The sequence below is a fragment of the Triturus cristatus genome, chromosome 3_1 (assembly GCF_964204655.1).
Source record: "Triturus cristatus chromosome 3_1, aTriCri1.1, whole genome shotgun sequence".
NCBI lineage: Eukaryota > Metazoa > Chordata > Amphibia > Caudata > Salamandridae > Triturus > Triturus cristatus.
This window is the reverse complement of record NC_140583.1, coordinates 1,088,440,281-1,088,466,588: the sequence shown is the minus strand read 5'-3', so window position 1 is coordinate 1,088,466,588 and position 26,308 is coordinate 1,088,440,281. Positions and strand designations below refer to the sequence as shown.

The following is a 26,308-nucleotide window of genomic DNA, read 5'->3' as shown; positions in this document are numbered from 1 at the left end:
TTGCTGTGCATTCAAAGATGGAGTTCAAATACCAGGCTGTGTCTTTCAGCAAGCTTGGTCTATTTTTCTTTCTCAGACTTCAAAGTAAGATGATTTATGCGATAATCATGCTAGCTAATGGTTAGACTGTATGATGTTATTATTTTTCTAGCACGCAACAACTGAAATGTCTGTAAATTAACTAAGCTGATGATCAAATCAATACATTGGGTGTTGACATTTCCATACACTATCATTTGTATACTGCATACTTTTATCAGTAAAACTGTGAGTGCAAATGTAATGGTCATTCCAATTGAAGATGTGTTGTCTGTAATGGCAGTACGCTACCACACCATGAATACTCCACATTACCCCACTCCACTCTACTCCAACTCACTGCACTCTGCATTATTCTACGCCTCTCTACTATAAACCTTTCCCCACCAATGCACTATATCCCACACTACTCTACTATGCACCACTGCACTCTTTGCCACTACACTCTATGCCAATGCACTCTAATCCACTGTATGCCAGTGTAATCTATACCAATCCGCTCACTGCCACTTTAATCTACTCTGCACCACTGCACTCAGTGCCACTCTACTCTGCACAACTCTATGCCACTGCACACCATGCCAATGCACTTTATACCACTTTATTCACAACCAACGCACTCTATGCTAGTTTACTCTGCACCACTGCACTCTACACTACTGCACTCTACCCCATTGTACTGTCACTGCACTCTATGCCACGCGATTCTACTCTGCATCACTGTACTCTACTCCACTGCTTTCTACGCCAATCTACTCTATGCTAATGTCCTCCACGCAACTCTACTATATACCATTGCGCTCTATGACAGTATACTCTGCAACACAGCACTCTCTGCCACTCTCCTTTATACCACTCTACGTGGCTGCACTCTACGCCACTGAACTCTGCATAGCTCCACTCTACGTCAATGCACTCTATGCCAATTCACTGTAAGCCATTCTAATCTACTCTATGCCACTGCATTCTATGCCACTCAGCGCCACTCCACACTACGACATTATTCCACACCACTGCTCTCAATGCCACTGCACCAAAGTGCACTACACCATTTAACTCAAAGCCAATACACTCTATGCCACTGCACTCTATGTCAATCTACTCTGCACCACTGCAATGTACGTTACTATACTCTAAGCCACTCTAATCAACACCATTGAACTCTACGTCACTTTACTCTACACCACTTTAAGCCACTGCACGCTACGTCACTTTACACCATTACACTCTACGTTACTGCACTTTATCTTACTCTGCATAACTGCTCTCTACACCACTCTGCAACACTATGCCCCTGCACTCTACTGCACCCTACGCTCGACACTATACGTCACTACACTGCATGCTATGTCACTTTACACCATTGAACTTTACGCCACTCTTTCCACTCTGCACTGTTCTACTTGATGCCACTGCACTCCACTCACTGCTCGCTACGCCAATGCGCTCTATATCGCTTTATTCAAAACCAATGCACTCTACACCACTGCACTCTATGCTAATCTACTCTGAGCCACTGTACTATACGCCACTTCACTGTAGGCCTGCTCCATTATACTCCACTATATGATGCGCTCCTCCATTAACCTTTGCTCCATTCACACTCTGCTCCACTCACACACTTTACTCCACTCCACTGTAGGGAGCTAGGTTCTTGTTGCAGTACCCCACCCCACATTTTGCCTGGTATTTGATGCAACTCTGACTGAAGTGTACTGTGTTCCTGCAAACCGGGTCCCCAGTACCAGTGTTCTTTCCTTAAAAATGTTCTATTGTTTTCACTAATTGGCAAAACCTTTAACACCCTGTGTAAGTCCCTAGTAAATGGTACCCGTGGTACCTAGGGCCGGACGTACTAAAGAGTGAAGTGTACTGTGTTCCTGCAAACCGGGTCCCCAGTACCAGTGTTCTTTCCTTAAAAATGTTCTATTGTTTTCACTAATTGGCAAAACCTTTAACACCCTGTGTAAGTCCCTAGTAAATGGTACCCATGGTACCTAGGGCCGGACGTACTAAAGAGGGTCCCTAAGGGAAGCAGCACAAATTTTGCCTCCCTAAGGAACTCTTATCAAGCACATGCAGGCTGCGTGTCTTGGTACAGACAAAAGTGACATTATGACATGTCACACATCCCTGTGTGCCATGTCCCCTAACATTGCCTGTGATATTTGTAAGTCACCCCCACAGGAGGCCAGACAGGCCTAAGGCAGGGTGTTGAATATTACATGTGAGTGCATACCTGCATGAGCAAATACGCCCCTGTGCTGGTCAGTCCTATAACTGCCACTGCAAGAGGACAAGGAAGCCATTTTAAAACGTGCTGAACACTGGTGAAAACGAGTTCCCCAGCATCACTGAAAATAGGGATGTCTGATATCAAACATCTCATATTGGTAAACCCACACTGATTCCAGTGATGGATTTACCAATACATGCATCAAGAGGTGCTCCCAGTAAAACCAGCAAACACAAGGAGATGATGGCCGGAGCAGGGGTGTGGAATTTAATAAAATATCTAATTGTCCATGGGGCAGGTTGCTTCATAAATCTACCTGTCCTGTAACGAAATCCACCTGGCCCTTTGGTGCCATGTAGTGCGGTGACAAATTATGGCAACAATCTCATTATATACGACCTCTGATATAGCCTCTCTGATTATGCCAGGGCTCATACCATAGTAGTGTTTGAATACTGGCAATCCCCTTATGTTGCCACGTTTCTGCAGATCTACATACTGGGGCTGAAGGTAGTGGTATGCAAGAGTTCCAGGGTTAGAATGCCCATTTGAGTCTATGCAATCATACTAACTTGCATGTTTTGAGGGTTTACAACATTCTTCTCTAATCTTTTCCCATACTGAGAAATGTTGGAAATTTACTCTGGACAATGGCAGATATAAACCTTCTTCCAGAGTTGGGAAAAAAAAGTGGTTGGAGGGAAAGTGAACTTGCAAACACTCAGATTTTCACATGAGCAAATCTACACATGCATATTTGCTCATGCTAAAATGCAGTGCACAAAATTTTTTAGGAGTACTATTTCCTGTCCTACTTCTGCAAATTCTTGGGAATCCATGAAAGCTGTATAGCTGCACTTAATGCAAGGACATATATCATGGGTGCACTTTTGAGACGTTCTCTAATTCGGTCTGGCGTTGACCATGACCTTTTGCGTTTATTAAAAATTCTGTCTCTCGCTCTGTGTATCGGATAGCTTCACTGTTAGTGACAGCATTCTGCTCTTTCACAAGGAGCATATTGGCACACAAAGTAGTTTTGTTCAGGGCCAGTAACTACTGTGGCAGTGTGTGCTTTTTGAGACCAAAAGCTATTTTTGCTTTTGCCAATGTTTGGTATAATGGTGAGGGCCCGGCAGCTCCCACACCAATTAGGTTTTACAAAAACCATGCCAAAACAATTCACACATTGACAAAACTAAAAACCACCAATTTAAGACTTGCTGGCTTTGCCATTGATTGTTTATTGTTGAATCCCATAATCTTTTTGACTGGTTACACTCATTTTCCATTATGAATATTTTTGGGAAATACTCTAATGCATCAACACATTACTAAATGATGCTGCAAAGAAATGGTACCTCAAATTTTACAGTAGAAAATGTTTTTCTTTCCTTATTTCATTTTTTAATGAACATTTTATTTTGAAAGCAAAGAATCATCAAACATGTATTCAAACTTCTGCAAATATTTGCATCAAATAAGAGAGCATTCTGGGAGCATTATACATAGGCTCATAATGCTAAACTTTGAAAACGTGTATACACATTTTTATACTGGAACCAATGTCAGTAGTGCAGTCCGAGCTTACAACATTTACTTACAGCGCTCATCCTAATAATAAAGGCTTTCAATTATTGAACAATAAATACAAGTTTGAACAGCTTTAACACATGGACAAACATATTACCTTAACTGTAGACAGTGCCCTTCCCTGATCCATAATGTGGTACAGCAAACTGGCAGTCAAAGAGTTTGTGCTGCAGTGGGTTGGGCCTACTTGTCCCAGGGACAAAATACACATGATAACTTGTTGCCCTTGACCCCAAACAACATGTCTTGGGCGTCGGGCTATAGGATGAACTTTTCAGACACTCAACCCCAGTCACTATTAAATCTGGGTTGAATCTATCATCGTTCTTTAGCTCACTTCGCCACCTCAGTTCAGACCCCCTTTGGCCCCCTGTAAACCTACCAGCCTCTGGTGTGCTCCATGACTGGCTTCTGCCATCTTGCCACCCGAGACGCTGTTCTGGCCTCCTAGGTGGAGAGCCTCAACTCTCAGGAGGCCCAGAACAAAAGCCTGTCTGGGAAGAGGGTGTAACACCCTCTATCAATGGATGATCTGCTGATTAATCTTCCTTGGCTGGAAAGCATCAAAGAGCTGTCGCCTTTGGAATGCGAATCTGGTTCCCCTCACAGGAAAGAAAGCCACCTCCCTTCATCTAGGACCCATATGGGACGAGGATAGGCCGGAAAATTAGCTAGTCAGGTAGGCGTGCCACCTCCAGGCTAGTAGCACCCCTAAGGTGGGCTACACTGAGGTGGGCACAATCTTTCAGAAGTAGCCATCTTTGTGATGGCATACTTAGGAATCCTGGGAAAGGGTTATGCCCACTTGCCACAGGAAGTGGTCATATAGGGGGCGTAGTGACCCCAAGGGTCAGTAGCCCATTGGCTACTTCCCCAATGCCCTAAACTTCAGTATTTAGGGGAGTCCCTGTCACCAGAGAAGCCAATACTAATGACCTATGAAGAGAGAGAAACACCAAAAAGCTGCCTGCCTTCGAAAAAGACAAAAGGCTTCCCATGAACAGCTGACCTATTCAGAAGAAACTCCAAAACAAAAGAGTACGAGGCCTTCGGAAACACCAAAACCAGACACCTAAAGTCACCTCTGCATCCCCGGGCTGTGGAGAAGAGGACCACAGGTGTCCTCACGTTCCCAACCATCTCAAGACTTGAAGCAACCTGTTGGTTCAATGCAACTGGCCTTCCAGCCAGAGCCTGCAGCCTTTTTTCGCAGAGACCGATGTCCATTGAAACTTATTGGGCTCCCGATGCGGTTGTGTGCCCTGTGCCCGGCCGCCCCCGTGCCGAGGGTGGTGTACTGCTGGTGCTGCCTTGGACCTTGCACACCACTCACCTTAACTCCTGGAGATTGGTTCCGTAAGTCGATGTACTGTACCTGTTTGCAGAACTTTTTCTTCTTACCATAGGATAACATGGCAGAACTAAGAAAAACAGCAGAGTTCACTTTTTCAACTGGAAAGAATTTAGATTTAAAAATGTACTTACCTGAATGATTTTTGTCTGATGCCTAAAAGATACTTACTAGTTTTATAAATTGGTGTGGATATCCTTCTTTAGAGTGTCTGGACTTGATCCATTTGGCTGCACGGCGATGAGGAGCAGCGAGCACTGACTCTGGGCTACCAACTCACCCCAGCAGGCTTCTTCATCTGTTGTGGCTCTGCACCGAGATCAGGAGGTTAGCCAACTGACCCTTGTAGACTGTAACTTCAGCTGGGCTCAGGAGTCGACTTCTCCATAAGCAGGACACAGCAGGCACAGTCCCTCTTGCTTTGCTAGCCACCATGTATAGCAGGTGCAGTCAATGGCTTTGTAGCCTCTCTCCTAGGTCCTTGGTGTAGCAGTTGAGTCCTTCTGTCATCTGCTCCAGACCGACAAGATCTGAGTCCTTGGTGCCAGGGGGGTCCTTTTTATAGCCAGAAAATGCCCTCAAAGGAGGTCGCAGTCACTACCACAGTGGTCCTTAACCTTTTGATTTCTGTGGATCGCTACTTAATCATCACTGCAGTGCAGGGATCCCCACTGAATCATTATTTGAATACAGGGACCCCACATGGAGGCACTACTGGAAGTCAAGGACCCCGACTTAAGTAAATGTAGATGATCTGAACCTCAAAATAATACAGAAAAATATTGAAAGTAGCATTCATCACATAAATCACAAGTTATATCATATTTAATTAACAATGAACAATTTAATTTTAATGGGAAGATTGGAACTTTTCTAAATTCTACTGAGGCCACGTATCATCCATACTGTATTCTGTTTGATGCATTTGCACTGTTCCCACATATCAACCCGAGTACACCAACCTAATTTTTGGTCCTCCAGTTTTAAATTCCTTCACATTTACTAAACATTTTAAATGATCAATTTTACATGTTGCTTCTATAGTTATATACACTTTATCAATCTGTTAATAATTTGTTTGATTTTCTGTGGAGTTGATGACCCATGAGTAGGCCTCACAGACCCGCTGGGTTCCTCGGACCACAGGTTAAGAATCACTGGGCTACCGGGCTCCCTCTCACCTGATGATCACTTCCTGGAAATCGAGGCATTCAGCTATCCCAGAAGTCATTATTCTGCCCTCTACGAACATGGCAGGACTCCTCTCTCGGCATGCCAAGGTTCTTAGCTTTACCCAGAGGTGTAGCTGCCAAGGGGGCTACATGCCCCTCGAAAACCAGTTTGTCAGCTGGTTTCCTCTCCCTATCCCCAGTGCTGGGCTGTGAGCCTAAACAATAGAGCAGCACCTCTCCCAAGCATTTCCCATTAGCCCTTCAAAAGAGGAATCTCCTCTGAAGCTCGCTTTTTGGGCTAACACCCATGTGGCTTCCTGCCAGGCTGAGTTAACACCCCTCTACAATGCAGGCTTTTGATGTGTCCTTTCCTGGAAATCTTCTCCACAACTCCTCAGGAGGGCAGAAAGCTATCTCAGTGACAGACCCCATGTGCAACTGGGAATGAGCACAGGAGACTTTGGGCTACAAAGTGGCAACTTTGTAAAATGTACACACCGCCACAAGTTACATTAATTTCGCCTTGAGCATCAAGTTGGGTCTAATGTAGAGTTGTTTGATATCTTAAGATACCAACTTTAGCAGTTCAAGTCAGAAGTTAGCAAGGCTAAGGTGTCAGCTTGTAACTCTGCACGTACCAATGCAGCTACTAACTTCCACAGTAAAAAACAACAATTGCTGTTTTTACTGTTGGGGCATGTAAAAGAAGTATGTTACGCTGTAAACATCTACTTGCAGTGTGTAGTGCTGAAGATTCACATGCTATGCCCACTCCTGCCATTTAGTGTTGGGCCAAGATTCTGCAATTTCTTTTTCTAGAGGAAGTCTTTTATGGTCAACACCGTGCCTCGTATCTCCTCCTCCTCGAGACAATGTGCACATTCAATGGCTTCTTTTCAGGTTGAGCCTGGGCAGCGCATGCGCTGCTCTGGGAGGCATGCTGTACTGAGGTAGGGACTTAAAGCTACGCCATGTTCCACCTATCCTTTCAATTGGCTCCTGTTACCGTCCTTTCAAAACTGTTGCTTTTCGTTCCTGAATAAGCTTGTTAGTCCCTCCCTGGCACCGCATTGTCTGCATTTGTAACCTCCCATAACAACTGGACCTGTCTTGTTACACAGTCTGCTTTATCTTGGCTGTGAGCACTATTTTGTTCAATGATTTGCCCCAATTCCACCCACTACGTCGCAGCACGCCGCCCGCTTTTATTTTAATGACTAATGGCGGTCTGCTTTAACTATAGAGGATGAGTTTCTTTCTTTCTTTATTTTAGCAGGGCAGTCCGCTTTAATTAAATTGGGCGCGTTTATTTTTTTATTATTGTTTGCTTGTTTGTTTACTAGTGCCTATGCAGTCACTTTCACATTAATGGAGGCCGCGCCCCTTTCTGTAGACAAGCCCCATCCAAACAAAGGTGCGTGGCTGTTATTAAAGTGAAAGCACGGCATGGGGCGCTTTTACACAAAAAAAGGCATTTCTTTGTCTACTTGACAAACAGATGCTTTTTTTTGTCAAGGCCCCCATGCCGCGGTTTCACTCTGTCGGCCATGCCCCTTTCTTTAGACGCGGCTTGTCTAAATAAAGAGGCACAGCCTCCATTAAAGTAAAAGCGCAGCATGGGTCCCTTTGACACAAAAAATATTTGTAATGCAATACGTCTCACATTTGCGAGAGTTTATGGTATTGGCATGGTAAATGGCAATAGCTCAAACTCTCGTAAATGCGAGATCTATTGCATTGCAAATAGTTGTTCAGATTGTAAGGTTTTATTCCTGCCATACGGGAAGTGAGGATATAGTCTGCTAGGTTAGCATTTGTTGTTGAACATGTTTACATTTTATGTATATTTGACACCATCTAATACCTACCGGATGGTTGGAAGGATGTTTGTGAATCTACAGCACTGAATGCTACGAATAGATGCTTACAGGGTAAGTAAGCAACTCCATTCGTAGCACGTTTTGACTGCAGATACACATGCTATGCATAAACTGCAAAGCAGTACACCTCTTGCTGTGGCTTTAGGCATCAGATGGTGTATTTGCTTGAAACAGTGTGTGTAGAACTGTTTGTCTCACTAGAGCTTGTTGTCTGGCTTGTAGAACCACACAATAATGTTTGGTAAAAATGTGTGTGAGTTTGTCAAAGTTGCCACTTTACAAATGTCTGTTGGCGGGATATTTCCAAAGAAGGCCATTGATGCTCCCTTATTCCTTTTGGAATGAGCCCTTGGCATTGTGGGTAGAGTTCTTTTTGCTTTGTTGTAGCAAATTGTAATGCATTCAACAATTCATCTAGCCTTTTCTGCTTTTGAGATACAATTACCTTTTCTTGGGTTTGAGAAAGCTACAAATAGTTGTGTTTTTTAAATGTTTTAGTTTTTTCTACATAGTACATTTCGGCTCTTTTGACATCCAGTGTATTTAGTGCCCTTTCTACAATTGTCTCTGGTTTCGGGAAGAAAACTAGTAAATCTAATATCTGATTTAAGTGGAAAGGTGATACAATGTTTGGCAGAAACGTACGGTTTGTGTGTAGTCAAACTTTGTCTTGGAAAACTTGAAAATAAGATTCCCCAATAGTTAGTGCAAGTATGTGCAACAAGAAAAGGCATTTACCATGTTAGAAACTGCAATTTGCATTTATACATAAGTTCTAATGGTGTTGACAATCGTGTTAACACAATGTATAGGTTCCATGATGGTACAGGTGTATGTGGTGGAATTACTCTTGAACCCCTTCATGAATGGTTTTATTACCGGAATGTGAAAAAGGGGATTGAGGTCTTCTGTTTGCAGATATTTGGCAGTGATTGCTGCTAAATGCAGTCTTATAGAAGTGTATGCTAGATGTGATTTTTGAAGATGTAATAAGTAACATGCCAGTTGCTGTTCAGATGGAGAGCAAGGGTTTATTATTTTCAGCACAGTAGTGCACAAAGCGTTTTCATTTTGCTGCATAACACCCCCCTGGTGGTTGGTCTTCTGGCTTCCTTTAGAAGGCCCATATATTCTGGTGGTAATTGTGAGTACCTAATTTCTACAACCTCAGGAGCCAGACTACAACATTGAGCGGTTGTACATTTGGATGCCCGATTCTGTCCTTGCTGTGGGTGAGAAGATCTGGTATTTTGGGTATCTTCTTGTGATGTACTAGGGACAGGTTCACTAGTGTTGTGTACCATGGTTTGCGTGCCCATGTTGGAGCTATGAGTATCAATTTTAGTGATGTTTGTCTAAATTTTCTGACCAAATAAGGTATGAGTGGGAGAGGTGAAAAAGCACACCTATAAAGTATTTCCTTTGGATCATGGATAGGGGCGTCTGGTTGCGAAGTTTTGGCATTTTGCGTTTTTTTTGTGGAGGCAAAGGGATCTATTGTTGGTGTACCCACCGACTGGAAGCATGCTTGTAGGACTAGAGTGTGGACTTCCCATTCATAGATTTGATGTTGTGTCTTTGCTTAGTAGGTCTGCTAGCGAGTTGTCCACCCTGATCTGTATTGTGCCAAGAAGTGGATTTTGTGCCTGATGGCCCATTTCCACATGACGTTTGCTAGTTGAGACAGCTGCAATGAATGGGTCCCTCCCTGTTTCTCTATGTAGTACATAGCAATCATATGCTCGGAGCGTAGAAGAATATTCTTCCAGGTTACGTTGGGTAGAAATGCTTTGACAGCCATTTGTATGGCTGGAAGTTCTATAACATCGATGTGGAATGTCTGTTGTACAAACCAGTGACCCTGTTCTATAATGTCTCCCATGTGAGCACCCCAACCCATGAGTGATGCATTTTTAGTTATTGTCACTTGCAGGATTGGGTCCTTGAAGGCTCTTCCCTTTTGTGTAATTTGTGTATTCCACCACTGTAGTACCTGATGGACATTGGGTGAAACCAACACTAGATCCTCCATGTTGCCTACCGCTTGTGACCACCGAGATGCTAAGAACTCGTGTATGGGTTCCATATGAAGTCTGGCATGTGGAATTGCTATGCAAGAAGCCATCATAACTAGAAGACATCACCATTTTCACTGGGAGGTGATGATGCGGCTGAAAAAGAACCAGTTGGTTCTGGAGATAGAGAACCCTTTATGGATTGGGGTAAGCTTTAGCTGTAAGCGAATTGAGTATGGCTCCTAGATAAGGTGGTATTTGGAGCATGAGTAAATTGTTGCATTTACTGTAAATCCAAGTCTCTGTAAGAGGTTGACAGTGGTTTGGGTGTCCTGTAGACATTTCTCTTTGCTGAAACTCTTGATCAGCCACTCGTCCAGGTAAGGGAAGACATGGATGTTCTCCCTTCTCAGACTTGCTACTACTACAGTTAGACATTTTTTGAACACATGAGGCTGTTGTTGCACCACATGGTAGTACCTTGAACTGATAGTGGCGTGCATTTACCACAGTCAGGAGGTACCAGCGATGTACCAGATGGATTGGTATATGAAAGTACGTATCCTTCCAATCTAATGCTGTCATGAAGTCGCCTGCCTGCAGTAGTGGTATCACATCCTGGAGTATCACCATGGGAATGTGTTTGGGTAGGATGTGTTGATTGAGTGGGCGTAAGTCCAGTATGGGACGGAGCGTTCCATCCTTTTTGGGTATTAGGATATACATAGGGAGTATACTGCTATCCCTTGATGTTTGAATGGAACAGGTTCTACGGCCTCTTTTTGTAATAACATGTTTGCTTCTTATTTCAGCAGTTGTAGATGATGAGGATTGAGGGTGTGTTGTCTTGGTAGGATATTTGGTGATTTAGTTTTCAGCCCTAGGCAATATCCCTTACTGATGATGTCTAACACCCACTGGTCTGATGCTACTTTCAGCCACAACTGATGGAATTGTTTTAGTCTTCCCCTGATAGCTGATTAGTGATTGGGGGAAAGGTTGGAAGCTCCTGTTTTGAGGTAGATGCTTTCTTTGTAGGTGTTCCTCTACCTTTGCCTCTTGATTTAAAACCACCTCTTTAATACCTGTAATACCTTTCACCAATTGCTGGTAGTATTGTTGCTGCTGTAATTTGTAACTTGGGGTCTCTGGGGTGTTATTCTTAGAGGCCTCTCTTCTTTGGTACCTCCAAGAGGGCTGGTGTTTTTGAATAGTGGACTGCCAGGGTCCCATTGATATTGCGGTCTCTGTATCCTTTTTAATATCTCGAGTTGCGTGTCAACTTCAGGACCACAGAGATGCTCACTATCAAATGGTATGCTTAAAATGTGCTGTTGCACTTTTAGTTTAAACCCTGATATGCTAAGCCTTGCATGTCTACGAAGCATCACTAAGAAATTAATGCCTCTTGCAGCTGTGTCTGCACTATCTAGAACACATCGTATTGTTGCATTAGATATTTGTCTTAATTCTGCAACCAGATCTTCCCCTCTTTTCCTATATTGCTCATGGAGATACTGTAACAGATATCATCTGATATAGCTCTTTTATAGTGTGTTAGGAGGCCCACATCATCTATAATTCGCCAGTGATTGCCATGTCCTGTTGCAACCCTTTTTCCTGCAGCATCAATGTGCTTACTGTCCTTGGTGGAAGCTGAAACATCCCCAGTGCTTTGTGATGCTGCTCTTTTATGAGCTGTAGTCACAACTAAGAAGCCTGCAGTGGGGTGACCTCTGATGTAGAGAGGGTCTGAAGGTGAAGGCCTGTACTTTCTTTTAATTCTGGGTGTAAGTACCCTTGATTTGACTGGGTCTTTAAAAATGTCTTTAGATACTTTCATCATAGAGCCTATCATTGAGAGATACTGAACTGTGCGTTCCGTTCCGGAAAGTGTTTCTACCAGGAAATCAGTTTCCTCCTCTGTAGTCTGGTTTGGCAATTTGTGATATTCTGCTGCCCTTTGTATCACACTGTTATGAGGCGCTATCATCAGGTGGAGATGCTTGAGCTGGGATAGGCATTCCATGTTGGTGTCTGGAAGGACCATATCATAGTCATCCCACAGGTCTGGGCTGTGTTGTGTGTCTCCCTCCGAGTCAGAATAGTAAGCTTCATGCTCAGGGTGTCTCCTCCCTCATCTTCCTGAGTGGGTAAGGGTGACCTTTTGTGAGGTAATAGTGCTTGACAATGGCATGGGGCTTGTGGCCCCATGCTCTGTCGCTAATTTCTTTTGGTTGTGGAACATCCAAGTTCTGACCTTGTCTCTTGGAAGTCTCCTTATGATGCTTTTTCTGCATGAATTCATGAGACTTAAAAAACACTGCCTTGTTCCTTCTGCTGTATTGTTTTTTGCGGTGTCTTTGCCTGTTTCTCTGGCACTGTTATTATTGCTAAGGAAGGTGATTTTGACATTGGTGTTGTCTGAGCCAAGGTTTTGTACGCCGTTGAAGAGTAACCATGGTCTTTTGTCTTTGTCAGAGTCAAGGAGTGTTTCAACTGCTTTTGGGTTCAAATCAATTGCTTATTCGGCTCTGACTGTTTGTCCGGTTTCAAAGCATGATGCCGGTGTTTTGTCGGTACCCATGTGTGGGCCAAGGTAGATGGGGGTTTCAGCATTGATGTTGGCCTGGTGCCGGCTCCATGCCTCTCCTTAGGCCTTGATGCCCTATCAGGATCAATAATGCTCTAAACCTGTCTCAGCTCCGAGGCTCGCTCTCAGTGTCGACCAGAGCCCAAGGGCTGCGATGCACCATGGTGTTGAGGGGGAGGTTTATGTATGATCTTCTTTAAATGTGGTGGATCAATTGTACTCCCTGCCATTCTTGTTATCTTCATTCTGGGCCCCAATCCTGGAAGCGGAACCTGGTGCGTAGTGTCCTCGACCTGCAAATCAGACTCCCTTTCCCCACTGGATTCATCAGAGGCGACTTAGTGAGGGCTTGTGATGACGTACCCCATTCCAGTTGTGACATCAACATCTATCTCACCCTCGCTGGTTGGCTTATGATGGAGAGAACTTCCCCCTTCCGCTGCCATCTTCATATTATCAGCCAGTATGTGATCTCATCTGCTTCTCAGTGTCTTTTTATTTTTTAAATATGTTGCACGTTGTACCGTCCTGCTCTTTGTGCTCCGGCGACAGAGGTTGCAGACATCGTGAGCGTCTGAGTAGGTGCATTTCTAAAAAAAGCTCCCATTACCTGGAGAAGAACATTCTCGACGGAATTGTGGAGGGTTATGATGTTGAAGTCAGCAGCTTCCGATTGACTCCTACGCGGTTCTAACAGTCGCAGGAACCGTGGCTATGTTTTCGTTGTTGATCCTAAATATGTTGTAGCCGTTAGGCATCTTCAGGCCGCATGGGCATTGAAATCTTACACATATATGATGCATTCAATCCGAGCCTGTTGGTGGAAAAAAAAATCTAACAAAGAAGTCATTGAACACTAGCATTGCCTCAAGTAGGTGGAGATACGACGAACGATGTCGACCATAAAAGACTTCCTTGTGAAAAACAAATTGCAGAGTCCGGGCCAAATACTAGAAAGCAGAAGTGTGCATAGCATGTGTAACTGCAGCCAACATATGCTACGAATATACATTTTCCACTTCTTAATATTAAGAGACCTCCATTAGGGCTTGCTAGGCCTACTTTAAGGATGAAATATATATATATACGTCATGTGAACAAGGCTCTTGGGGAGCCGAAACGTTATGGCGACAATTCTGCGAACAAGCGAATAAATTTGCACTAAGGAATCTGGTCCGTGTCTGTGATCTCTTGGTTTGAGGCTACAACGATTCAGCCACTCCTGGGGAGCATTACTTGTTGGATATATATATATATGAGGAGTGGGCTTTAAATGGAAAAGTTTGGTTAGCATGTTTAAACTGCCCTTCCAGTCTGCATTGTTTTACCTTTGTCACACCCAGAGCTGCAATTCCTGGGTACCATATACTTACAAGTAAGTTAGGTTATGCCAATTGGGAACAAGCCAATCACATGTACATACTTTAAGGTCAGGGCACTAGCACAGAGGTCTGGTTGGCAAGCCTCAGTGCATTCACAGGGTCAAAAAACAGCGCAGCACCAGTACAAAACTATGGGGGTGACCATACAAAAAGAGGCACTTCCCTACAAGGAGGAACTGCTGAAAAGTTTCCAGATCCAGTCCGACGCCTGGGGAATATTTGAAGTGTGAGGAATCTGCGGCTAGAAGTCTCAACAGAAAGTGTTAGTTGGAATCAAATAGGGATTAGAGTACTGCAGAGAAAACTGCAAACCAGGTGCTGCAGAATGGACTTGCAAGACTTAATTTCCATAGGTACTTCTTGGTCTCTTAAATCATTGAGATTCAATTTCTCCTTACTCCCGATTTATGTAGCAGCTGCCTGTCCACTTTTCCTTATTTGGCTATAATGTACCATCAACCTTTGCATGAGGCGCTTCTTTACTAATCCGACTCTCAAAAATATTTCAAGAAGTTCTGCCTTAATACTCATTCCCCCTCTAAGATCTGGTGCCGCATTAGTTTACCTCTCTATTTTTTCTAGACATGCTTTTTTGTGGGCAATCCAAACATTCATAAGCTGCAAGAAAGGAGACCTCCAGGTGTCCAATTAGATAAGTGGACCTGATCCTTATTAGTGGAAAATAAATAAATGGATGCCTCATTGAAAATAGAAAACTGGATATCCAAACTGATTACCTGGGTTATTAAGTTTGTTGGTAGGTGGACTCTGGACCTCCTTCTTCAGTTTCTGACCATCTTCATCCTCATCTCTACAATTATGTCAATAAGAGATTATTTTCATTTTTACTTTCATATTTGCAGCAGCATTAAGTCATGTTTTCTAATACACAGCACCACCTTCAATCAATTGCCACCATCCCATCTCCATACTTTACCAGCATTGGCTGTTCTCCAGTGTAGCTCCTCTTGTATAGGTTCACAACAGGACATGGTGACATGAAGTTATAGCGTCACGCTACCTTCCACCCCTTTTCTTTACGGTTACATCCTAAAGAACAAGTTACTTACCTTCGGTAACGCTTTTTCTGGTGGATACAGTATCTGCCTGTGGATTCCTCACCTTGTGAATATCCCCTGTGCCAGCAACATTCGGAAACTTTTGTAGCAGTCCACGCTGATGGGGTCAACGACGACGTCACAGAGACACGGCTCCGCTCGCGACTCCGCTAACGTCACCGGCTCCATAAGAAGACCTCGTCGGCGTGACGACGTCAGTTCCGCCCCTTTTTTCCGTGCCTTCGAGGCACACGGACGGACTGACAGCAATATATATACACAGTATACACAGTACACAATATGCATATCAACACACTCAGTGTGGAAAGTCAATAACAAAGCACAAGAAATAACATAATGCTTTTGACAGTGATAAACACATTTGAAACCCATCAATAGATTTACAGGCATAGAAATACCGGTATAGAAGGATGGACAACGGGGAGGCGGGTGGGTCAGTGAGGAATCCACAGGCAGATACTGTATCCACCAGAAAAAGCGTTGCCGAAGGTAAGTAACTTGTTCTTCTGATGGATACATCTGCCAGTGGATTCCTCACCTTGTGAATAGATTCCACAGCAGTCCCCACTCCCGGAGGAGGGTGTCCACCCTTCTATACCAGAAAATCCTGAAGGACGGAACGAGCAAAGTGTCCGTCCCTCCTCACCTCGGTGTCTAAGCAATAATGCTTTGCGAAGGTGTGGAGGGAGGCCCAAGTTGCCGCCCTACAAATGTCCTCCACCGGAACACCCCTAGCTAAGGCAGATGTGGAAGACTTTGCCCTGGTAGAATGAGCCCTCAAACCCTCCGGAGGCTCCTTACTAGCTAGGGAGTAGCATATCTTGATGCACAAGACAATCCACCTGGAAAGGGTGCGCTTGTGCACCGCTCGACTCTTCCTGCAGCCAGCAAAGCCCACAAAGAGCTGGTCATTAATCCTGGAGTCCCTTGTCCTGTCCAGGTAGAAGCTCACCGCCCTCTTAGGGTCCAAGCGGTGAAGTCTCTCCTCCTCCTTGGAAGGGTGAGGGGGAGGATAGAAAGAAGGAAGGGTAATGGACTGCCCCAAATGGAAGGGAGTTACCACCTTAGGCAAAAATGCAGCCCTGGTCCTGAGTACTATTCGTTCAGCATGAATGGTCAAGAATGGGGGTTTTGAACTTAGAGCTTGAAGCTCACTTACCCTCCTTGCCGAGGTGATTGCAACGAGGAAAACTGTCTTAAAGGACAACAACCTCAAGGGACCCTCTTTTTTTTTTTTTGATTTTCAACAAACTTTATTGGTTTCCTCAAGATCACGACATACATCATCATCAGTACACTGCATACCAAAACCTTATTGACAAGTGCCTCGAAGGGACTCTAACCCAAGAAGCCGTAGGGCAGTTATCCACTAATTACCAAGGGACCAAGCCCACACAAGGCACCCAGCAGTGGTCTGGCCATTGCGTCGTCCAGAAGCCTCCTAGTAAGTCCGCAGCAATCTTGCCAACTGTAGGGGTGCAACACCTTGTAGAGGCCTTTCTCTTCCATAATGTACAGTCGATGTCACTGCGAAATCGCTTTATCCAAACCAATCTTAAAACAATACCCCCCTCCCACCTCCCATCCGCTTCCCCCAACCCAACCACCCCCCCAACCCCTCCCTATCCCTCCCCCCCCTGCTGCCGGGTCTCCGTAACTCAAGGGTCGCGTATCGGAGTACTCACACGGGGCCACCTGCGATCTCCCTCCCTCGACCTGGGGTCTCCCCCGCCCCGATGGACAGTCCCGCTGTACTGATATAGTGACCTGGGAGGCCTGTCCCGCTATATCCTGCATCATTGCCCCCCACGCTAGTAGCACCTCAGGCAACTTGGGGTCTTTCCTAGTGCTTCATATGTGTCCCTCCTCTGCCAGGGCCCATTCCCGTAAATCTGACCTCCACTTTGCCACTACGGGACCTTGCTGCGTCAACCAGTGGATAGCTATACGCCGTTTGGCTATCACTAGCCCCAGAACCAGAAACCGCCTGCTTAGCTTGCGATTCGGGTCTCGCGGAATCAGTCCCAGCAGACATACACGGGGATCCAATACGATCATCCAACCGGTTATCCGGGTCAGCTCGTCAACAATCGCCCCCCAGAACGTCTGGATTGTTGGGCACGTCCATACCATATGCAGAAAATCTGCAGGCTCACCACAACATCTGGGACAATGGGGGTCCCTGGAGCCATCAATGGCGTGCAGCCTTCTAGGGGATAGGTACGTCATGTGTATTATGTTGTACTGGATTTGCTTAAAGCGATTGCTCACCGCCACCTTCCGCACACTTTCGTGGATTCGCACCCAGTCGCGCGGTGCTAGCTCCTGCGGGCACACCTGCTGCCATCTGTCTTCTATTTTTAGGGGGCCAGTTTTTTTTATCATCCCGTAGCGCCTTATAGAGGTGAGTAACACATGTTTGCCCTCCCGCCATAGCTATCATAGTGACCAAGGTCTGAGTGTGCTCCGGGGCCTCCGGAAACATAGGCTCAGCTCAAAGGTGGTCATGGCTTCCTGATAGGTAATGAATTTATCGTTCGGGTACAGGTCGGCCAACATCAGGCAGCCCCCTGACTTCCACGCCTCCGTTGACATCACCCGTTCGATCTGCGCAAAGGGCGGCATCTGCCAGAAATCCGCCTCCGCGGCGAAGGGCCGTTCTTGAATAGTTTTGCGAACCACTCGGGTCCACATTGTGGCCCCTAGCTGCACCAGGGGCGGGTCCCGCCCCCCAGCCCGCCACAACAAAGCCCCTAGCTGTCGGTCCCCGCACGTACCCGCCAGCAGGGACCGCTCCCAAGAGGGATCCGCGTCCAACCACGCTATGGCATGTTGCAATTGCGACGCAAAGTAGTAAAGCTCTAGATCGGGAATATCCAAACCCCCCCTACCCCAGCTACGTTTCAGAACCTCCAAACTAACCCTGCATCGCTTCCCCATTCCATAGTCGTTGGACCAGGAGCGAGTCGAGTTCCCGAAAGACCCGGTGTGGAATCTCGAAAAAAGACCCTTGCACGGTATAGAGGCAACGGGGCAGGACCACCATCTTTATGAGTGCAATCTTTCCCATCAGGGAGAGGTTAAGAGTATTCCAAAAGGTAATACTACCTCAAGGGACACTTGTGTAAAGGTTCGAAGGGAGAACCCATAAGATAGGTTAGTACAAGATTTAAGTCCCATTGAGGCACAATAAAGGGAGTAGGAGGAAACTTGTTTGTAAGGCCCTTTATAAAACGAAGAACAATAGGTGATTTGAATAATGACGGCTGATCCGGCAAACAAAGGAAAGCCGACAGAGCCGATAAATATCCTTTCACCGTAGCCACAGCAAAGCCCTGCTGAGCAAGAGAAAGGGCATACTGTAGAATATTAGACAGACGAGCCTTCAAAGGATCAATGGACCTCTCTCCACACCAGAGAACAAACTTAGACCACCTATATGAGTAAATGGACATGGTGGAGTGTCGCCTGGCCGATAAAATAACATCCACCACATCTGGTGGGAGAGAGAAGGAATTCAGGTTGCCCAGTTCAATCTCCAGGCATGAAGGTGTAAGCTCTGGAGGTGGGGGTGTAGAACCTGCCCCTCCGACTGCGAGAGGAGGTCTGCCCTCAGAGGGAGACGGAGCGGAGGGCACAAGGAGAGGTGGAGAAGATCTGTGTACCACACCCTTCTTGGCCAATCCGGGGCGATCAGTATAACTTGGGCCCGGTCTTGGCGAATCTTCCTCAGAACCCGAGGAATCAAGGGTATGGGAGGAAACGCGTAAAGGAGTCGAGACCTCCAACTCAACTGAAACGCGTCCCCCAACGCTCCCTACATCAGATACTGGAGACTGCAGAACAATGGACAGTGCGCGTTCTCGCGGGTGGCAAATAGATCCACCCGAGGAGTTCCCCACGTCCGAAAGACGTGACGAACCACCTCCGGATGGAGCCTCCACTCGTGGTCGGCGGAGAACTGCCGACTGAGACTGTCCGCACGCACGTTCAGCACCCCGGCCAGATGATTTGCCATCAGACAAATCCGATGGTCCTGAGCCCAGGACCATAGACGCAGGGCCTCTCTGCAGAGACAAAGAGACCCCACTCCTTCCTGTTTGTTTATATACCACATCGCGGTAGTGTTGTCCGTCAGGACTTGAACAGACTGACCGCGAAGGGAAGGGAGGAAGGCCTTGAGCGCCAAACGTATCGCCCGCAATTCCAGAAGGTTGACGTGAAGCAACCTTTCCTCTGGAGACGAAAGACCCTTGATCTCCAGATCCCCCAGATGAGCACCCCACCCTAAGGTGGATGCATTCGTTATCAAAGTGGCCACCGATGGAGGAAGATGGAAAGGCTTTCCTTGAGACAGATTGCCCTCCATGCCCCACCAAGATAGATCCGCCGCAGCTTCTCTGGAGATCCTCACAGACTCCCTGAGATCTCCCTTGTGCTGATACCACTGCTTGCGGAGGCACCACTGGAGTGCCCTCATGTGCCAGCGTGCATGGTTGACCAACAGAATGCAAGAAGCAAACAGACCGAGCAGGCGAAGGACCTTCAGGACCGGAACAACCGCTCCGTTGTAAAAGAAAGGAATCATTTCCTGTATGTCGAGAATCCTTTGAGGAGGAGGAAATGCTCGACAAACAGTAATGTCCAGTACCGCACCTATGAACAGGTTGCGCTGAGAGGGCACCAGGTGAGATTTGGGCACATTTATCGAAAAACCCAAGTTGTACAACAGTTGAGTTGTATCCCGCAGATGATGCAGCACCTTCTCTGGAGACTCCGCCTTGATCAGCCAGTCGTCCAGATAGGGGAAAACCGAGACCCCTGACCTTCTGAGATAGGCTGCCACCACTGCCATCACCTTCGTGAAGACTCGGGGTGCAGAAGTAAGACCAAACGGTAGGACCGCAAACTGATAATGTTGCGACCCTACCGTGAAACGGAGATACTTTCTGTGCGACTTCAGGATTGGGATGTGAAAATACGCATCCTGCAAGTCGATGGACACCATCCAGTCCTCCTGATTCAGCGCTTGAAGAATCTGAGCAAGGGTGAGCATCTTGAACTTCTCTTGTTTTAGATAAAGATTCAAGATCCTGAGGTCCAATATCGGACGCAATCTGCCGTCCTTTTTCGGAATCAGGAAATACCGGGAGTAGCATCCCTGACCCCTCTCCTGCTCTGGAACCACCTCTATCGCACCTTTCTGAAACAACTTCAGGACTTCCTCCTGCAGGAGAAGACGGTGGTCCTCCGAGCAAGCCCCTTGGCAAGGAGGGTAATTTGGAGGGAATTCCCGAAAGGGAAGGGCATACCCATTTTCCACAAGATCTAGAACCCAGAGATTGAATATGCTACTTACCAGTATGCATCTGTTCTTGGCATGTAGGGCTGCTGACATTCATATCTGTGCATAGATCGCCGCCTAGTGTTGGGTCCGGATGTTTGCAAGAGTCTTCGAAGTATCCTGGGATAGGTGACTCCTCCCCTGGACTACAGTGCGCATGGGCATCCTCTCCATCCTCAGATTGTTTTTCGCCATTGTGGCAGTGATGGAGTAGATACAGAAAGTGATGACCATGCTTACAGTAATTCCGAGAGCTGCAGCTGCTACAGGCGCCGGGGAGGAGGGAGGGCGATATGAATGTCAGCAGCCCTACATGCCAAGAACAGATGCATACTGGTAAGTAGCATATTCAGTTCGAGGCATGTGGGCTGCTGAATTCATATCTGTGCATAGAATGTATAGCAGTGCCCTCTGTTAGCGGCGGCTACCAGTGCCAGCTGCAGCGGTCTGAAAAAGGGTTTTGAGAACAGCCTGTCCTACAGCTGCCTGCTGTTTTGATTGCACATCTACGCAATAGTGTTTGGTAAATGTGTGTGTAGTGGACCAGGTGGCTGCTCTACATATATCATGCAGGGGAATATTTCCTAGAAAAGCCATGGAGGCCCCTAACTTACGTGTTGAGTGGGCTCGTGGGGGAATAGGTAATGTGCGTTTCGCCTTTTGATAACAAATTTGAATACACTTAACTATCCATCTGGCTATCCCTGCTTTGGAGATGGCGTTACCTTTGTGGTGTGGGGCAAAGGCAACGAACAGTTGTTTTGTCTTCCTAAAGGGTTTAGTCCTGTCGATGTAGTACATGAGGGCCCTCCTTACATCTAGTGTATGGAGTGCTCTTTCCGCGACAGTTTGTGGGTTTTGGAAGAAAACGGGCAGTTCAATAGTTTGATTCATGTGGAACTGCGATATTACCTTGGGCATGAATTTGGGGTTGGTACGTAGTACGACCCTGTTGGCGTGGACCTGTATAAATGGCTCTTGAACTGTTAGTGCCTGGAGTTCACTAACTCTTCTTAAAGAAGTGATCGCTACCAGGAAAGCTACTTTCCAGGTGAGGAATTGAATCTCGCATGAGTGGAGAGGTTCAAAGGGTGGACCCATCAGGCGTGTGAGGACCAGGTTGAGGTTCCACATTGGAGCCGGTGGGTGGCTTGGTGGAATGACTCGTTTGAGTCCTTCCAAGAATGCTTTGATGGCAGGCACTCTGAATAGTGAGAGGTGCTGCCTGGTTTGCAGATAGGCTGATATTGCGGTCAAATGGACACGTATAGAGGTGTACGCCAGATTGCATCGGTATAGGTGTAAGAGGTAACAAATGATGTTTTGGATGGATGCGTCCAGCGGGTTAATGTCATTATTACTGCAATAAATGACGAACCTCTTCCATTTGGCTGCATAGCAAGCTCTTGTAGTGGGTCTCCTGGCCTCCTTGATGATGTCCATACAGTCAGGTGGCAGGTTGAGGTAGCCAAACTCTAGGACTTCAGGAGCCAGATTGCCAGGTTCAGCTGTTGCGGATCTGGGTGCTGAATCTCTCCATGGTTCTGCGTCAAATGTGCGGGTTTGATCCGCAGCCTTTGATGCGGCACCACGGAAAGTTCGAGGAAGGTGGTGTACCATGGCTGGCGTGCCCATGTAGGAGCAACTAGGACGAGTGTCAGGGAGTGTTGTCTGAGTTTGCGAGCCACCAGCGGTATCAACGGCGCTGGGGGAAAAGCGTACGCAAATCTGCCGGACCAGTTCATCCATATTGCATTGCCCTGCGACTGCGGATGTGGGAACCTGGCGGCAAAGCTTTGGCATTTTGCGTTTTCGCTTGTGGCGAAGAGGTCTATCTCTGGATGACCCCACTGCTGGAAGTACGGTTGGAGTACTGAAGGGTGTAGCTCCCACTCGTGCATCTGGTGGCTGTGTCTGCTGAGCAGATCCGCCATCTGGTTGTCCTTGCCCGGGAGGTGCTCTGCCACGAGGAACATGTTCCTCTGAATGGCCCACTTCCACATGCTCTGAGCCAGATGAGACAACTGTGGAGAGTGTGTTCCTCCCTGCTTCTGTATGTAGTACATGGCAGTCATGTTGTCCGTCCGGATCAACACGACTTTGTTGCACAGATGTACTTTGAATGCCTTCATGGCCAGGAAGATTGCCATCAGTTCTAGAAGGTTGATGTGCATCTTCTTCTGTTGTGTCGTCCATAGTCCCTGCACTGTGTAGTGGAGTACATGAGCTCCCCATCCCTGGAGAGACGCGTCCGCTGTCAGTACTATTTGTGGAACAGGCTCTTGGAACGGTCGGCCCTTGCAAAGGTTTTGTGGATTCCACCAATGCAGAGAGTTGTATGCCCGACCGCTCACCAACACTAGGTCTTTCAACTGTCCTTGAGCCTGATTCCACTGACGTGCTAAGCACTCCTGAAGCGGGCGCATATGTAATCTCGCGTGTGGGACTATGAAAATGCAGGAGGCCATCATGCCTATCAACTGCATGAACACTCGCGCTGGAAGTGAGTGTTGGGGTTTGAACCTGGAGATCAGCATTTGCATGCTGTTGATCCTCACTAAATTTGGCTGAGCTGTGGCCGCCAGAGTGTCTATAGTCGCACCTAGGTACTGTTGTACGTGTGCGGGCTGGAGATGGGATTTCGGGTAATTTAGTGAGAATCCCAGACTGTGAAGGAGGTGAATGGTGCAGGACATGTGGTTGGCACATTGCTGGGCTGATTGTGCTTGAACGAGCCAGTCGTCCAGGTAGGGGTAGACGTGTACGTGCTGCCTCCGTAGATGTGCCGCCACAGTAGCTAGGCACTTCGTGAAAACCCTGGGTGCTGTTGTCACGCCGAAGGGAAGGACTTTGAATTGGTAGTGCTGCCCCTGAACAGTGAACCTGAGGTATTTTTTGTGTGAGGGGTGAATGGGTATGTGGAAATACGCATCCTTGAGGTCCAGCGTGGCTAGGAAGTCTCCCTGCTTGAGAAGCGGAAGGACTTGCTGGAAAGTGAGCATGTGAAAGTGCTCGGAAAGAATGTACTGGTTCAGGGGTCTTAGGTCTAATATAGGTCTGAGTGACCCGTCCTTTTTTGGTATTAAAAAGTAGAGGGAGTACACTCCCGTACCCTGCTCGTGGACGGGTACGACCTCTATAGCGCCTTTTAGAAGCATACTTTGCACCTCCTGCTGTAAGAGCGTTAAGTGCTCTGAGGACATAGGACGGTTTCTTGGAGGTATTGTGGGTGGAGTGGAGGTTAGCTCTAGACAGTAACCGTATTTGACAATATCTTTGACCCACCTGTCCGTGGTGATGGAGTTCCACGTGGACAGGAACCTTTGTAGCCTTCCCCCGACAGGTGTTATGTGGTCGGGAGGAAGGGAGAGGGCGTCACTGCTTGTTCTTGGGGGAGGACCTGGTGTTGCCGTAGCCGCGTCCTCTTCCCTTTGTACTGGAGCCACGATATCCACCCCGGGTGTTTTTATCGTAGGTGGTTTGTGTATTGCCCTTGTTGTATGTCTGCGGTGACCCCTGTCCTCTACCCGCTCCTCTATTTCCGGGGCGACGAAAGGAGCTGCTCCGAAAGGACTGAGTCTGGAGAGCCCCCATGGACTTTGCGGTGTCCGTGTCCTTTTTTATTTTCTCAAGGGTGGTGTCAACCTCCGGTCCAAATAAATAGTCGGGGTTGACAGGCTGATTGAGTATATTATTTTGCACCTCAGGTTTGAATCCGGAGATTCGCAACCAGGCATGTCGTCGCAGCATGACGCTTGTGTTTATGGCCCTGGCAGCTGTGTCTGCGGCATCTAGTGCACACTTGATGGAAGCATTTGTGAGTAGCTGTCCCTCTCTGATAAGGATTTCTGCACCTTCTTTGAACTGGTCAGGGAGATGTTGGAGTAGTTGCTCCAATGTGTCATAGTGCGCTCTATCGTAGCGAGCGAGGAGCGCTTGAGTGTTGGCTATGCGCCATATGTTGGCAGCCTGGGCGGCAACTCGCTTGCCAGAGGTCTCTAACACCTTGGGCTCTTTGTCCGGGGGAGGAGCGTCACCTGTCGTCTGCGAGTGTACCCTCTTGCGAGCATTCGCTACGACAATGGAGTCTAGTGGTAATTGGCCTCTGATGTAAGTAGGGTCCCCAGGCGCCGATCTGTATTTCTTATCGATCCTGGGGTTTATCACCCGTGCCCTGGTGGGTTCTTTGAAGATGTCCTTGGCTGGTTTGAGGACCCCTTTCAACATGGGCAGAGTTTTTACATGCCTTTCTGAGGATGCGAAGGTGTCCATAAGAAAGTCGTCCTCGACGGTGTCAGAGTGAAGCTGCACTCCATGATTATTTGCGGCACGTTCAATAAGAGCGTTGAACGCTGCAGTGTCCTCTGTGGGAGATGTTTTCGCCCCATAGAGTTGTGGGTCCTGTGCATCTAGAGGTGCACCTGGGTCTGCAGGGTCGCCCCAAGTTTGATCAGGGTCCTGTTGGTCATCAGGGTCTATGTCTCCGTGGTAGGGGACTTGGTCACCCATGTAGTCCTCCAACACATCCGTGTCGGAGTGTGTGGGAGAGAATGATTGTGGATCCTGGTAGGGCGAGTGGAAAGATTCGCTTAGGACAGGTTCTGAGTCCACAGGCAGCTTTCTTTTTAGTGGGATCCGGAAAGGGTCCAAAGGTGGCTCCGAAGTTATCCTCCGTTCGTGGATAACCATCCTGCCGGTGTTGGCGTCGATGAGATGTGACGGAGACGTCTCAGCAGGTGTAGTTGTGGTGTGGGTGACCCGTGTCCTGAGTTGGAATATTTTTGGGATCGTGGACGGAGGCAGGCCAAAAGTAATGTTGGCTGGCGCCGAAGAGGCTGCTGGAGCTTTTATTGGGCCGGAGCCCGACGTGTCCTGGAGGACCGTTTTGGTTTTGCTGCTTTGTGCCGCAACAGGTCGCACTTGGAGCGCCTTTGAGGCTTTAGCGCCGACCAGGTCTGTAGAGGCGGCCGTGGACTTTTTCAGCGCCGGTGGGTCATCGAGTCGAGGGGCGGGAATGGCCGTCGACGTCTTCGATGCATGAGGCTTTGGTGTTGCCGTGGAAGCGATGTGAGACGCAGCAGGCAGTGTGACCTTTGGTGTCGGAGTCGATGGCGTCGACGCCGGGAGCCGATCAGGTTTGGGGGCACCGAAGGCCTTTTTCCGTATGCCGACTCCGACGTCGGCCGCTTCAAGTTCGGCACCGAAGTCTCGCTTGGTGCCGACGCGTTTAGCTGGCGTCGAAGGTGTGGAAGGCCTCGATCCGACCAGCGCCACTTTTGGTTTCGGTTTCAATTGAACCAGTGCAGCTTTCGGTTTCGGTTTGGTAGAAGGGAAACCAGCCGGTTTAGGTAATAATGGCTGCCGCTGAATGTCCGAGGCCGGGCCCGAAGAACTGCGGGATAGGTCTCGGGTAAGGCCCGAAGGCGATCCCTCGACCGGAGCCATAGACTGTGGCACTGGGCTCTCTTCAGTCTGAACGGGTAGGCCTTGCTCGTCATTGGAGCTACTCTCTTCGGCCCCTAAGGCCTCATCGTAGTCTCCTACCTCGGTGTCGTCTTCATCTCTGCGAAAGAGTGATTCGTCGACGTCGTCCGATCCGGAGTTATGTTCGGAAACGGGACTGG

General features: G+C 47.4%; 1 protein-coding gene across 2 annotated transcripts in view; it reads right to left on the bottom strand.

Moving 5' to 3' along the window:
* The window catches only part of ARHGEF12 (Rho guanine nucleotide exchange factor 12), a 715,358-nt gene that overhangs the window by 155,949 nt on the left and 533,101 nt on the right, over window positions 1-26,308 (bottom strand). For both annotated transcript variants that reach the window (XM_085645963.1, XM_085645964.1), the window contains one exon: window positions 14,999-15,072. In XM_085645963.1, coding sequence (XP_085502089.1) covers window positions 14,999-15,072 — 74 coding nt within the window. The remainder of the gene's footprint in view (window positions 1-14,998; window positions 15,073-26,308) is intronic.